This window comes from Armigeres subalbatus, unplaced genomic scaffold, assembly GCF_024139115.2.
Source record: "Armigeres subalbatus isolate Guangzhou_Male unplaced genomic scaffold, GZ_Asu_2 Contig439, whole genome shotgun sequence".
NCBI lineage: Eukaryota > Metazoa > Arthropoda > Insecta > Diptera > Culicidae > Armigeres > Armigeres subalbatus.
The window spans coordinates 42,195-56,482 of NW_026943193.1; the positions used below are offsets into that span (position 1 = coordinate 42,195).

A 14,288-nucleotide genomic window follows, 5' to 3' on the forward strand; every position below is an offset into this window, starting at 1 on the left:
CGTTGGTGGGACGCCCGCAAGAAGAATGGTGTTATTGTGGATCGGAATGATCACAATTCAGCGTGGTGGGACGCCCGCATTCAGTAGATTCTTCCTCTGCGTTGGTGGGACGCCCGCAAGAAGAATAGTATTACTACAGACCGAAATGGTGAGAGCTTTGTAGTAGAACGTCCGCAGGCAAGATTTTAATTTCTCCACAATGGTAGAATTAGAATTTATGAAAGTTGAATCCACAAGAATTCAGATTTTATCGTGGATTCGTAAGGTGCTCGTGGAGATTGATTGCATTGAGAAAAGATATCCGCCTATAGTTAAGAACAGTTTATCGATTTTTTCCCGATATGCAAAGAATGTTTAGGCCAAATTTAAGCCTAGTCAGTCATAAAAAACCCCCTGCCAATAATAGAACAAAACCTGCCAAAGCCGTCATTCCCCCTAATTGAAAACTCTTGTAACTTGAACTTCATCATTTAGAATTATTTGGTTTTTCTTGTAAAAGCATGTGGTGAATGTTAATAAGCATACCGATAGAAATGTTTTTATAAAAGCATGGTTGTATTCGGTAAACTCTTTTCCGACATCACAAACGTACGCACTTACCGCAATACGAATATTGAATCCGACCACTACCTTGTTGCAGTATTGCAGATATTCGATCCGCCATTGGAAGCACCGCAGCCGCTGCACTAGGCACGGTGCCCCCGGATCAGAGACACGACTGGTATGACGGCGAAAGTGAGCAGTTAGTTGAGGAGAAGAATGCAGCATGGGCGAGATTGCTCCAACACCGCATGAGGGCGAACGAGGCACGATACAAACGGGCTCGGAACAGACAAAACTAGATTTTCGGAAGAAAAAGCGCCAGCAGGAAGATCGAGACCGTGAAGAGACGGAGCAACTGTACCGCGCTAATAACGTACGAAAGTTCTATGAGGTTAAACCGTTCACGTAAGGAAACCTTCTTACGAACGAGCGTGAGGTGATCCAAAGGTGGCGGCAGTACTACGAAGAGCACCTGAATGGCGATGTGGCAGACAACGGTGGCGGTATGGTATTCAACCTAGAAGCTCGCGCGCAGGGCATGCGACTTCCGGCTTCGAATCTCCAGCAAATCCAAAAGGAGATAGGCCGGCTGAAAAATAACAAAGCCCCTGGAGGAAACGAACTACCAGGTGAACTACTTTAACATGGTTATGAGGCACTTGATAGAGCGCTGCACTGGGTAATTACCAAGTTTTGGGAGGATGAGGTTCTGCCGCAGGAGTGGATGGAAGGTGTCGTGTGTCCCATCCAGGGTTGTAAATTTTCGGCAGCACTGGATGAAGGTGATGTTTTTCTATATCATGTTTTTATTTTCTTCCTGCTTTGAAATCAACCTCACATTCCCGGAGAGGCAGAAAAGTAAACAACAGAACTCACATCACCCATTCACCCAGCAAATTGAAAAAATTCACCACGCGTTTAAATGGGCCACTCACAGTCATACGGTACGGCGCGAACTGGACAGCCTGTCAGAGCGACTTGTGAGTGGCTGAATGCGAAATTGAACTGTCGGTATTGGAAGTGATTTTTCGGCTGCACCCAGTCGTACTCACCACGGTGGCGATGAAGGCGACTGCAGATTATACTGAGATCCATGTTTTCACTGCATTGACTGTGAAATATTTCTACCCTGGTCCCATCTACAAAAAGGGCGATAAATAAGCTGGATTGTAGCAACTACCGCTCAATCACATTGCTGAACGCCGCTTACAAGGTACTCTACCAAATTTTATGCCGCCAACTAGCACCAATTGCAAGAGAGTTCGTTGGGCAGTACCAGGCTGGATTTACGGGTGAACGCTCTACCACAGACCAGGTGTTCGCCGTACGTAGCCCAACCCAACTAACAATTTTGGTGCTAAAAGCTTCAACTTCTAGCCTTTGGCTGTATAACATTCGAATAAAAGCAGCCAATGCTGAATAAAAGAAAAGCCTCTGCAAATAATCCCTTAAACTTCAACTCGACTATTACCCAAATATCTATCAGCTAGTCAGTGTACCGAATATATTTAATCTTTTATCGTTTATGCAGCTTTCATATAGTCATAAAACAGCTCTGTCTGAATTAGCAACAAAGCTTATCGGCTAAGAGCTCATGTATGTAACTGAGTTGCTTGTTAGCAACTTCCCATATTACGGTGAGTAGCATTCACAATGAAAACGTTTTCGCTGTTGTTATAGCACTAACAATATAGCGTAATGGCGCTATAAATGAACTAACGAAGCTTTTAGGCAACTTTTGTATCTTTGAAGATTACACAACGTTTAAGTAAACATTATACTGCTTCTTTCAATAGCTTATCAGTATGGAACGGTATGGAACGTCCAAACCGCAATGTTCACATTTGATTTTTGTTGCCGGAGCTGTGTATGAGCTATTGATTTCTGTAATGCAGCTACAAAGGTATTCACCTGCTCTTATAGCAACTGACAAAGCGCTGTTATTAATGCTATCAGTAGCGTAAGAAAACAAGCCATTTAGAAGCGATATTTCTGTTGACGACTACTGTTAAACGATTAGCAGCAGAGTAGCATCTATACAGATCGAGAAAATGTTGCCTAAAACAATTTCAGCAATTGATGATGCATAAAAGTTAGCCAACAGAACATGCTGATAGATGTTTGAATAATGGTTGAAATAATGCTGAAAGCATAATTTTTAAGCTTATGTGCTGAAAGCAGCATGTAAGCCTCTTTCTAACGTTTATACAGCATGAATCTGAAAATAGCGTTAGTAAAACAACCTATAGGGTATGCGAAGAAGCACATCCATAATTTTCTTTTTTATTTACATATGTCAAAGTGACGGTGATGACAGAGCAGCGGCCATTGAATCAGGAGATCAGGAGTTCGAATCTAGGTAGCAACAAAATTGATATTTGAGTTTTCACAAACAAAAACATTGAATAAACTCAGAAATTTACTCTCATCTCAAATAATTTTTAATCAAATTGCATTCAGTGGCTATATAAAACTTACTAGCTTTATGTACCCGGCCTTGCTCGGAATTGCCAGTTTGGTTTTCACTTTTTTTACAATCAGAAAAAGATAAAACCAATTGGTCAACAGAGTAATTGTGTTAACTTATTGATACTTCATCATTTGATTAAAAGAAGACTTTAGGAAACATGACTGATCTTGAAAAAGGGGTCGTTGGTTTGAATAGGCTTATTTGGGGCAAACGTCAATTGCTAAAGAAGGAAAAACATCCACCGATGCTTTATCCCGGGCAAACGCCCATTTTTAAAGAAGGGATCACACTCAGCATAGCCTTATTCCGGGCGAATGCCTACTTTTGAAGAAGCAATCACATCCACCATTCAGAAGGAAACACATTAATCATTGCTTTTCACTGGGCAAGCCATGATCCCGATGAACAATTATCATTGCTATATACCCAGCAAATGCATGCTTTCTGTGAGAGATTTTTCTGATGCTGTTCATAATTATTCCAAATGCCCTTCATGTCGAATGACCTTAAGCCACCTTATGTTAATGGCCTGCTTCATTCAGGGATATGTCATTTTCAGGGAAATGTCAAAGTCTGGAATATGTGTATCGGTAAGAATCATTTTTGGGAAATATTATTTTCGTTGAAGTCATTTTTGGGGAAATGTTATTATTGTTCGAGGATTTGCTATTTTTGAGGAATTCGGGAAATTTGTTTTTGGAGCATTGTACAATGTCAAAGAACTTCGAATGAACTAAATAATAGAGATTTTAAATTAAGTCGTTTTCTAAACAATACCCAACCCTAATAACCTCCCGCATTCCAAAAGTTTCTCCCAGCCTCTCTACAATAGTTTTGGTCAGAAAATAAATGTTTAAAAATTTGGTTTGAATTGACCCATGCGGTAAAAAGGTATACTAAACTGTTCGTTTAATAAATAAACCCTCTCTCTCTCATTCAGCTATTCCTACCCACCCTGATATAGTCTTCCTTAAACAGAGCATATGGGTGCCAAATTTGGTGGACGTCGGGACATGGGTTCAAATGTTATGCTGAATTGATCGATAACTAAACAATACCCCTCTCTCACACCCTCCCCCTTTTAAAATGACCTACCCACATCCACTAAAATTGTTTCCTTAGGACATACAATATTTGATACAAATTTGGTTGAAAACGGCCAAGGGGTTCAAAAGGTACACGGAGTTGATCAATAACTTAGCGATACTCCTCCCCACATCCTCCCTCTTTCCCAAAGAGCATCCCTAACCCCCCTATCGTCATCTCCTAAAGGTAAAGAATGTGTGTTCCAAATTTGGTAGAAATCGGCCAAGGGGTTAAAAAGGTACACTGAGTTGATTAAAACTTAGCGATACACCTCCCCCCACACCCTCCCTTTTTTCCAAAAAGCATCCCTAACCCCCCTATCGTCATCTCCTAAAGATAAAGAATGTGTGTTCCAAATTTGGTAGAAATCGGCCAAGGGGTTCAAAAGGTACACTGAGTTGATCAATAACTTAGCGATACACCTCCCCCCACCCGCCTCTCTTTCCAAATAGCATCCCTCTATCGTCGTCTCCTTAAGATAAATAATGTGTGTTCCAAATTTGGTTGAAATCGGTCAATGGGTTCAGAAGTTATGCTGGAACATACATACAAACATACATACAAACATACAAACATTGAGTTTTATATATATAGATTTAACAGATTCAAAAAAATCTGAATAAGCGCCATTGAAGCGAATTATATTACTAAATGGTTTAGTGAAGATTGAGAAAAAAATGTGTAACAGGCTGTAAAGTAGTTGTGCAGACACGTCAAAAACAGCTGAATAGATTCGCCAGATTTGCTGGTAAAAGCATTGAATAGAAGTTCTTGATCATATGAAGCCGTATAGACGAGTTGAAATAACATTTACATTGACATTAAATGTTAGTTGGGAAGTACACGAATTCTTCAACCACCTCGATTTCGCCACCACCGCTACAAACTCGTGGTGGGTGGCTAGCATTGTCCTCTCTTGAGCCTCTTCCTATCATGTACTTCTTCTTCGACGTGTTGATGACTAGTCCAATCAGTTTAGCTTCGCTTTCTAGTCTGATGTAGGCTTCCTCCATCCTCTCAAAGTTACGTGCCATGATGTCGTCGGCGAAACCAAATGACTGGACGGACTTCGTGAACAGCAGTCCTCCACCGGCTGTTCGGCCACATTGAGAGTTGACGTAAAGTCAATGTCAACTTCTCTCCCCGAACAGCCAAGATAGCTGTGTGGTGTCGGCAGCCAGTTATCTGGCTAAGAATAACGCTACGGATTGCCTGTTCCGGTGGTAAAAGCCTACCATACAGGTGACTCCTAATTCTTGGTGTAATGCGGCTTTATGCTTACCGTACCTACGGATGAATGGTTGGGGGGTACCAGGGCACTCTTCACAGTATTGAGCCCTCGCTGCGCTAACCGGAGTTATGGCAACTATGCCATACTTTTTGCTTCTCCGAAATAATCGGCTACTATTATTCAATCTTAACTTGAGGTTAAATAAGGGTGGGATTATGAGTATGTTTTTATTTAGTTTTCAACAAATTGTCACCTATATGGATTCGCTTTATGCGTTATACACATTGTACTCTGTGTTTCGTCTTTGACTTTCTTGATAAGATACCAATTTGGTTTCATCGTTGCTGTTCATATTAATGCTGAAGTTGTGGAGTGCATTATCTTAATTTGCAATGGCTTCAGTTAAGATAGCTCAAATCAATCTTCAGCATAAAAGAACAGCAACGATTAATCTTTGTAGACTTATGCAAAATGGCAAATCCCAAGTGGCTTTGGTGCAGGAACCCTATTTTCGCAAGGGTAGCTTCTACCTAGGTAACCTAGTGAACCCGGTTTTTGCTGCTTTCAGTAAAGAAATGGCAAACTCTCGATCAATGCCGCGTGCATGTGTGCTTGTTAACAATGCTATTGTTGCTACACTTATCTCTGAACTAACAACCAGAGATGTATGTGCTGTCACAATTGATGCAACTGGCGGAACCCCCGTCAGGAAATACGTCTATTGTTCGGTTTATTTACTACATGATGAACCATCCCCTAAGGATGCTTTCAAACGAGTTGTCATAATATATTGCACTTCAAAAGGCCTTCCGCTAATTGTCAGCAGTGATGCTAATGCTCATCACATCATCTGGGTAGCTCGAAAATCAATCTGAAAGGCTCCAGCTTGATGGAATACTTAAGTAGTGCCGAACTTGGTTTAGTAAAAATAGGCAATCGCCCCACCTTTATGGTATCTAATAGAGCAGAGGTAATAAGAATAATCCTTTGCTTCTACAGAGTCAGTCACGAGTTGACGAATTGGCATGTGTCAGATGAGGAATCTATATCTGATCACTGCTACATCTACTTTGATCATTTAAATGTTACTTCACAGACCTTGCGTTTTAGAAATCCTCGTTCAACCAACTGGGATCTTTATACAGAGTTGCTCTCTACCAAATTTCATGGATATCTACCTTCCATAGAAACTCCTACCGACTTGGATGATGCAGTTGATACTACAACGTTGCACATCGTGGAAGCTTTCGAAGAAGCTTGCACTTTACGTTCTGTAAAAACCTCAAGAGGAACCCCTTGGTGGAATTCCGATTTGGCTAAGCTAAGGAAGCAGTGCAGAAGGAGTTGGAACAGACGCCATTTCAGCAGGGACGGATTCTTTCAAGTTGGCTCGCAAAGCTTACAAGAATGCTCTACGATCTGCTGAACGATCCGGCTGGAAAAACCTTTGTGCAAATGTTTCCAATTTGAGTGAAGCCAGTCGATTGAATAAAATTCTTGCGAGATCCAAGGATTTCCAAGTTGGCGAAATTCGCAAGCCAAATGGCGACTACACTTCTTCTGATGAAGAATCGTTAGAGCACTTATTTGATACGCACTTCCCTGGATGTGTCGATATAACATCTTCGGATGTTCCTGATGTCTTTTCATGTAGCTTTGAGTCTTGGACTCAAGCACGTAGAATCATAACTACTGAATCGATTCAATGGGCACTTATCAGTTTTGCTTCCTACAAATCTCCAGGGGAGGAAGGGATTTATCCCGTTCTACTTTAAAGAGGTTTTGAGCATATCAAACATGTTTTGAAAAAACTTTTAGTATGCAGTTTTGCTACTGGGTATATTCCCATATCCTGGCGGGACGCCACTGTAAAGTTTATCCCAAAAGGAGGACGTGCTTCGTATGAAGAAGCAAAGAGTTTTAGACCCATCAGTCTGACCTCATTTCTTCTGAAATGCTTAGAACGTATTATCGATCATCACATTCGTGATGACTGTTTGGCAAACATGCCTCTTCATGTTAATCAACATGCTTACCAATCTGGAAAGTCCACCGTGACTCTTCTACACAAGGTTGTGTACGATATCGAGAAAGCATTCGCTCAAAAGCAATCGTGCTTGGGTGCTTTCTTAGATATTGAAGGTGCTTTCGACAACGTGTCTTTCGATGCAATATTGGAAGCCGCACGTTGTCATGGGCTACCTAATATTATTACCAAATGGATTCACCAGATGCTTAAGAACCGACATCTCTACTCGACATTACGTCAAGCAGCGATTAGGAAATTAAGTGTCTGCGGATGCCCTCAAGGGGGAGTATTATCTTCACTTTTGTGGAATCTCGTTGCAGATACGCTATTGAGGTTACTCAATAATGGCGGTTTTCCTACCTATGGATTTGCCGACGACTATCTTACATTGATAGTGGGTTTGTGCATTACTACCTTATTCGACCTGATGCAAAATGCTCTTCAGGTAGTTGAAAGTTGGTGTCGCCAATATGGCCTTTCGGTCAATCCGAATAAAACATCTATTGTTCTTTTCACGGAAAAACGTAATCGTAATGGTATTCGTCCATTACATATTTTTGGTTCTGAAATCAATGTAACTGATCAAGTAAAGTACGTGGGTCTAATTTTGGATTCAAAGCTTTCCTGGACTCCTAACATTGAGTTCAGAATCAAAAAGGCGTGTATGGCTTTCGGCCAATGCCGACGAACCTTTGGTAAAACTTGGGGTCTTAAACCCAAATATATCAAATGGATTTACAAAACAGTTGTACGACCAATTTTGGCTTATGGATGTTTTGTGTGGTGGCAAAAGGGGGAAGTGAGGACAATTCAGTCTAAATTAGGCCATCTTCAAAGGATGTGCCTAATGGCAATGACTGGTGCGTTCTCTTCAACTCCCACGGCTGCTCTCGAAGTTCTCTTCGACGTGGCCCCACTACACATACATCTCAAACAAGAAGCATTTTCTTGTACTTACCGACTATGGGTACTCGGTTTTATGGAAGAGAATCCTGTAAACCGCAGTTCTACACACTTCGTTGTTACAGCTCATGGTTGATTGGGACAGAACTGTCCTCGCTCCAAGTGATCTCACACACGTTAGTAGTTTTCCTTATAGGACATTTTCAACACAATTCCCCTCGCGGGATGAGTGGACATCTGGCTATTTGGAGAGAAGTATGTCGGACAGCATTGTTTGTTACACTGACGGCTCCCTCCTCGAAGGTAGAGCAGGTGCAGGCGTCTATTCGCGTGAGCTGAGATTGGAACAGTCACACTCACTGGGTACACACTGCACTGTCTTTCAAGCGGAAATATTTGCCATCATGTGTGGAGTGCAATCTGCACTGCAGCAACGCATTATGGGCAAAGTAATATACTTCTGTTCAGATAGCCATGCAGCTATTAAAGCTCTCGCCTCGGCCAACTCAAGGTCGAAGTTAGTAATCGCATGTCGAACTCAAATTGAAGAACTGAATTCAGTTAATACTTTACACCTTATATGGGTACCTGGCCATTCTTCCATAGCTGGAAACGAATTGGCTGATGAGTTAGCTCGTAATGGAGCATCGCATGACTTTATTGGTCCTGAGCCAGCTATTCCAATATCCAAGTGTTGGGTGAAGCTTTTGATCAACTCTTGGGCTGTCACTCAGCACAAATGGCATTGGAGTAGTCTGGATTCATGTCATCAAACCAAATTGTTTAATTATGTTTAATGCTATTTAGCTAATCTGTCTAAACAGAATTGCAGTGTCTTAGTCAAGGCCTTGACAAGTCACTGCCGACTGAACTATCACATGGCAAATATTCAACGCGTTGATTCGTCTGTTTGTGATAGCTGTGAATCTGATTATGGAACTTCTTATCATCTGATATGTAACTGCCCAGTCTATGCGGAATTGCGCTTCCAAATATGTGGTAAACACTTACTTAGTGAAATTGACTTCAGAAGCCTGAACCTTCAGAGTATTTTGTTGTTCATAACCCGTTGTGGTAAGGAGTTATAAGCTCTTGTACGCTTATGCGTTGTATGCCCTCTTCAAGGGCCCTTTTCCAAACATTCCCTTTGTTCTCCCATCCACATTCCTTTCCTTTTTGTTCACTTCCTTTTCCGTCAGGTGTGTGATGAAAAAGGCTGTGAAGGCGATGGCACAAATCTCCCAAATTGAGGTGAACGTGCCCCTGGAGCCGATGTTCTGATACCTGATACCTGATGTAAGCCACCCACCACGAGTTTGTATCGGTGGTCACGAAATCGAGGTGGCTGAAGAATTCGTGTACTTGGGCTCACTGATGACCGCCGATAACGATACCAGCAGAGAAATTCGGAGACGCATCATGGCAGGAAATCGTACGTACTTTGAACTCCGCAAAACGCTCCGATCGAATAGAGTTCGCCGCCGTACCAAACTGACTATCTACAAAATGCTTATTAGACAGGTAGTTCTCTACGGACACGAGACCTGAACGATGCTGGTGGAGGACCAACGCGCACTGGGAGTTTACGAAAGGAAAGTGCTGCGTACCATCTATGGTGGGGTGCAGATGGCGGACGGTACATGGAGGAGGCGAATGAACCACGAGTTGCATCAGCTGTTGGGAGAACCATCCATCGTTCAAGCCGCGAAAATCGGACGACTGCGGTGGGCCGGGCACGTAGCCAGAATGCCGGACAGTAATCCGGTGAAAATGGTTTTCGACAACGATCGGACGGGAACAAGAAGGCGAGGTGCACAGCGGGCAAGGTGGATAGATCAGGTGGAGGACGATTAGCGGACCCTCCGCAGACTTTGTGGTTGGCGAAGGGCAGCCTTGGACCGAGATGAATGAAGAAGACTTTTTATTTATTGCACAGGCTACTCCGGCCTTAGTCTTGTAATAAATAAAATAACATGGTTGTATTTGACCTATTCGACGCTAGTCTCTTAAATTGATCCCTCCATCTTAATTTATTCTTACATTTCTGGAAAAAAAAATTAATTAGAGAACAATGAAACCCGCAAAATTAGAATTTGTAAGAAAAATGTTTGACGTTTGTTTGTTTTTAACAATCCCGATGATTTAATATATTTTTATATTTATGTTTTTCAATATTTTTAAAAAAATTAATGCCTACTTTGATTATAATATGTAAATATTTTCTACCTCTTGAATGTCAAAATGGAACTCTTTGGAACTCTGAAAGTTTTTGGAAAAATATTCAAAAAAAAAATTCGAGTGACCTTTTCGATTATAGACGACAAAATGCAATAAAATTTCGTTTATTTGAAACTTCCTAACATTTTTTAAAATGAATATATCCCTTGACTGATTAACGTCTCCAATTATAATTCTTACTACTGACGCCAATGGATCAATTACGCCAAACATGCCAAAAGTGCCCCACCTTTACCAGAACTATGGCGCCGCCAGTAGTGGTTCTGTTTTCTGCAATCGATCACATAATTTAAATAGTTTTTAGTAACGAGCCTGAATTAATAATAATTTAAATAGTTTTTAATCCAGCCTCGTTAATTTTTGGGACATTCGTCAGTGTTTTGAAAATGATCATTGTTCCGAAGATATTGACAAGACTATGGGGTATACTTCGGTCTCGGATAAATGGTTGGGTTGGGTCACGTTGGGGGTCAGGCACGTAAGTATTTATCTGTTTTTATTTCTGATCAAAACCTCAGAATTTTTTTCGGAACTGTCTGTACCTTTATTGTGTGATTTAGCGTATTGGTGTCTTCGAGACATTTTATCAATAAGTCGACGCGCTTCCTTGGAGGTATTCAGCCTTATGATCAATCCCCCTAAAAGTGAGATGAAAATTTTATTTTTTACACTTTAAAACATGGAAGGTATACGTCTTCGCGACAGCTGTAGCAAAAGTTCTGAAAAACTTTGTCGAACACCAGGTTCATAATTTCAATAGATTTATTTATTTTTATGCCAACAAGTTTTGAACATGTACGATGTATAAGTATATGGAGACGCATGGTGCATTGGTTCATCAACTCCTTGTGATAGGTGATTGATTTCTACCTTGCATAGTAGGAAATGGTTTTTGATGAAACATTCCTTACATTCGCTTACAACTCTACAGTTCAGGTATTAATTTAAAGTTCATTACTTGTACTTTGCTATGCGTATAAGATTGACTGCCACAATTTGCCCGTTGTCAAGTAGCAATTAAATCAAATATGACTTATGAATCCAATAAAACTGTTATAACTTTTTTATTTTTTAAGTTTATGATATATAATGAATTACGAACTTGGTGCCGTCGACAATGTTTTTCAGGAGAACTTTTGCTACAACTTTCATGTCTTCATGTTATGAAGTGAAAAAATATTTTTTTCATCTCACTTTTAGGAGGATTGATCAGTAACCTGAATACCTCCAAAGAAGCACATTAACTTACTGATAAAATATCTCGAAGACACCATTACGCTAAACTGAATTATAAAGGTACTATTAAATAAACGCACTCAAAAAACGATTTTAGCCACTGTGCAATGGGGAAAAATTTATTATCACACAAGTTACTATTTTAGTAATTTTCATACTTACTTCAAATATAGCATGTGCTCAGGTAATTTACAATCAATTTAGCTTTTGGGAGGATTCCAAACTTGCAAATGTGATCGTGTAAATTAAACCATTGGGGCTGTCATTAATTCGAGGAGCATTATTCCTACGCTACGAATTCTTCTTTTAATTTTAATAGTGTTAAGCTGTGTTAAGTATTGACCAAACCCTAATCATAGGAAGAATGAATTTGAGCATGATTTTCTCTATCTAATATTGTATTGCAGGTGATCGATAAGAAAATTACTACTACAGACACTGGTATTCACTTTAAAAAGCTAAAATCAATGAAGCTAACATTCGAGGACTACAATAAATTCCTTGATGATCTGGCCAAAACCAAAAAAGTTGATTTGGATGAAATCAAAGGCAAAATGGCCAATTGTGGCGCTCCTGGTATACACAACGCTACTGTGAGTATAGTTTATATGTTTTGCAATATTCTCATCTTATTTTCCATAAAATGTTCATAATCATTCAAGCCTGGAAAAGCGGCTGACACCGTGGCCAGACTGACAGATACATCGAAATATACTGGTTCGCACAAGCAACGGTTCGATGATACCGGAAAGGGTAAAGGAATTGCCGGTAGAAAAGATCTTCCCGACGGCTCCGGTTATGTAACCGGATACACACATAAAAACACATATGACAAAACGCACTAAACAATGTACCTTTTGGAATACTCTTCCATTCTCTAAATATAATCATTGCCCATGATAATGTTTCACCAATCAAAATAATGTAAAACATTGAAGTTATCTACAGTCTTCGAGAATTTTAAGTTGTAATGAGAGGTTTTAGTTATGGAAATGACAAAATGTATCGGGTAATATGTTCAAAATTGATTCGTTAATGTTTATTTCTAAACCATAATTTTTCTTTGAAATTTTATCTACGATAGTTTGTTCTAGTCTTGTTACGTTTGCTAAGCGACAAAATAGATAACAAAATAACTTATAGCATTATGAGAACTGTAAAATTTCCCTCACATAGTCATTATTTTTTGTACCTAAAGCAGGTCATTGGATAAGATCCTAGCGATATAAAAAACAGATTAAATTTAACATATTTGTATTTTTCCACTGATGATATTGGCGAATAATAATATGAACGCTAGTAATATATAGTTTTTATTTAAGACGATGACATTCAATGACAATGTATGTCCCAATAATCTTCAGAAAAAGAATAAATTTTCTAGCTTGTTGATTTAGACGACGCCTTTTGCAGTTCGTGGCATATTTCTGAATTGAAAACAGCGTAAAAATGGGGACCTCCTTAGCCTAGCGGTAAGATGCGCGGATGTAAAGCAAACCCATGCTGGGTTCGATTCGTGGTGCCGGTCTAGGCAATTTTCGGTACGGAAATTGTCTCGACTTCCCTGAGCATAAATATATCATCGTGTTAGCCTCATGATATACACATGCAAAAATGGTAACTGGGCTTAGAAACTTCGCGGTTAATTAATGTGGAAGTGCTGAATGAACACTAAGCAGCGATGCGGCAATGTCGCACTGGGGGATGTAATGCTAATAAGAAGAAGAAGATTAAAATGGATTGAATTTTTAAAGCCATGTAATGCAATTATAGTTTATTGTAGCATTTCGCACCTGATTTCGCAAGGGGGAATAAATAGTTGATTTTTTTGTAGGAATGTGTTCCTGTATTTTAAATATAGGAAGGAATAATATTTCGGATTTCGTAACTTTCTTAGAATATCGTGAATGGCTACCCAAAGCAATAGAACTTCCGAAGCGTTTCCAGATGAAAACAAACCCCATTCTTTTTTTTTGCGCGTGCAAGAGAAAGATGACTAAACGTCAGCAAGCTCTATAGTACATGAAATCATAGTACAGACTTATTAGACATCGGCGGTTTTCTTAATTAATTAATTTAATTAATTTTAATCTATCTTCTATCTTCTATCTTCTTCTTCTTCTATTCTTATTTATTCTTCTTTCTTATATTCTTATTCTTATCTTTATCTTATATATATATATATATATATATATATATATATATATATATATTATATATATATATATATAAATCAATCTATGTATGTATGTTCGCTAACTACTTCTGAACCACTTGGCCGATTTCAACCAAATTTGGTACACACATTCTCTATCCTCAGGGGAAGTTAACAAAGGAGTGGGATGATGATTTGGAAAAGGGGGAGGGGTGGTGGGAGGGCTTTTGTTCAGGAAAAGAACAATGCTGTGGAACTATCAACTCCCAGGACCGAGTTCAACCAAATTTTGTACACATATTCACTACGAGGAGGCGATCATATAGGGGAGGATTTGGAAACGGGGAGGGGACTGAAGGGAGGGAGGGAGGCAGGTAACGGGCAATTTAAAGTAAAT

At 39.8% G+C, this 14,288-nt stretch overlaps 1 protein-coding gene across 1 annotated transcript in view; it reads left to right on the top strand.

Moving 5' to 3' along the window:
- LOC134204193 (tubulin polymerization-promoting protein homolog) overlaps positions 1 to 13,039 on the top strand; it is a 32,522-nt gene extending 19,483 nt beyond the window's left edge. The window contains exons 3-4 of the mRNA XM_062679024.1: positions 12,144 to 12,329; positions 12,399 to 13,039. Coding sequence (XP_062535008.1) covers positions 12,144 to 12,329; positions 12,399 to 12,581 — 369 coding nt within the window. The 3' untranslated portion in view covers positions 12,582 to 13,039. The remainder of the gene's footprint in view (positions 1 to 12,143; positions 12,330 to 12,398) is intronic.
- Positions 13,040 to 14,288: the final 1,249 nt, after the last annotated feature.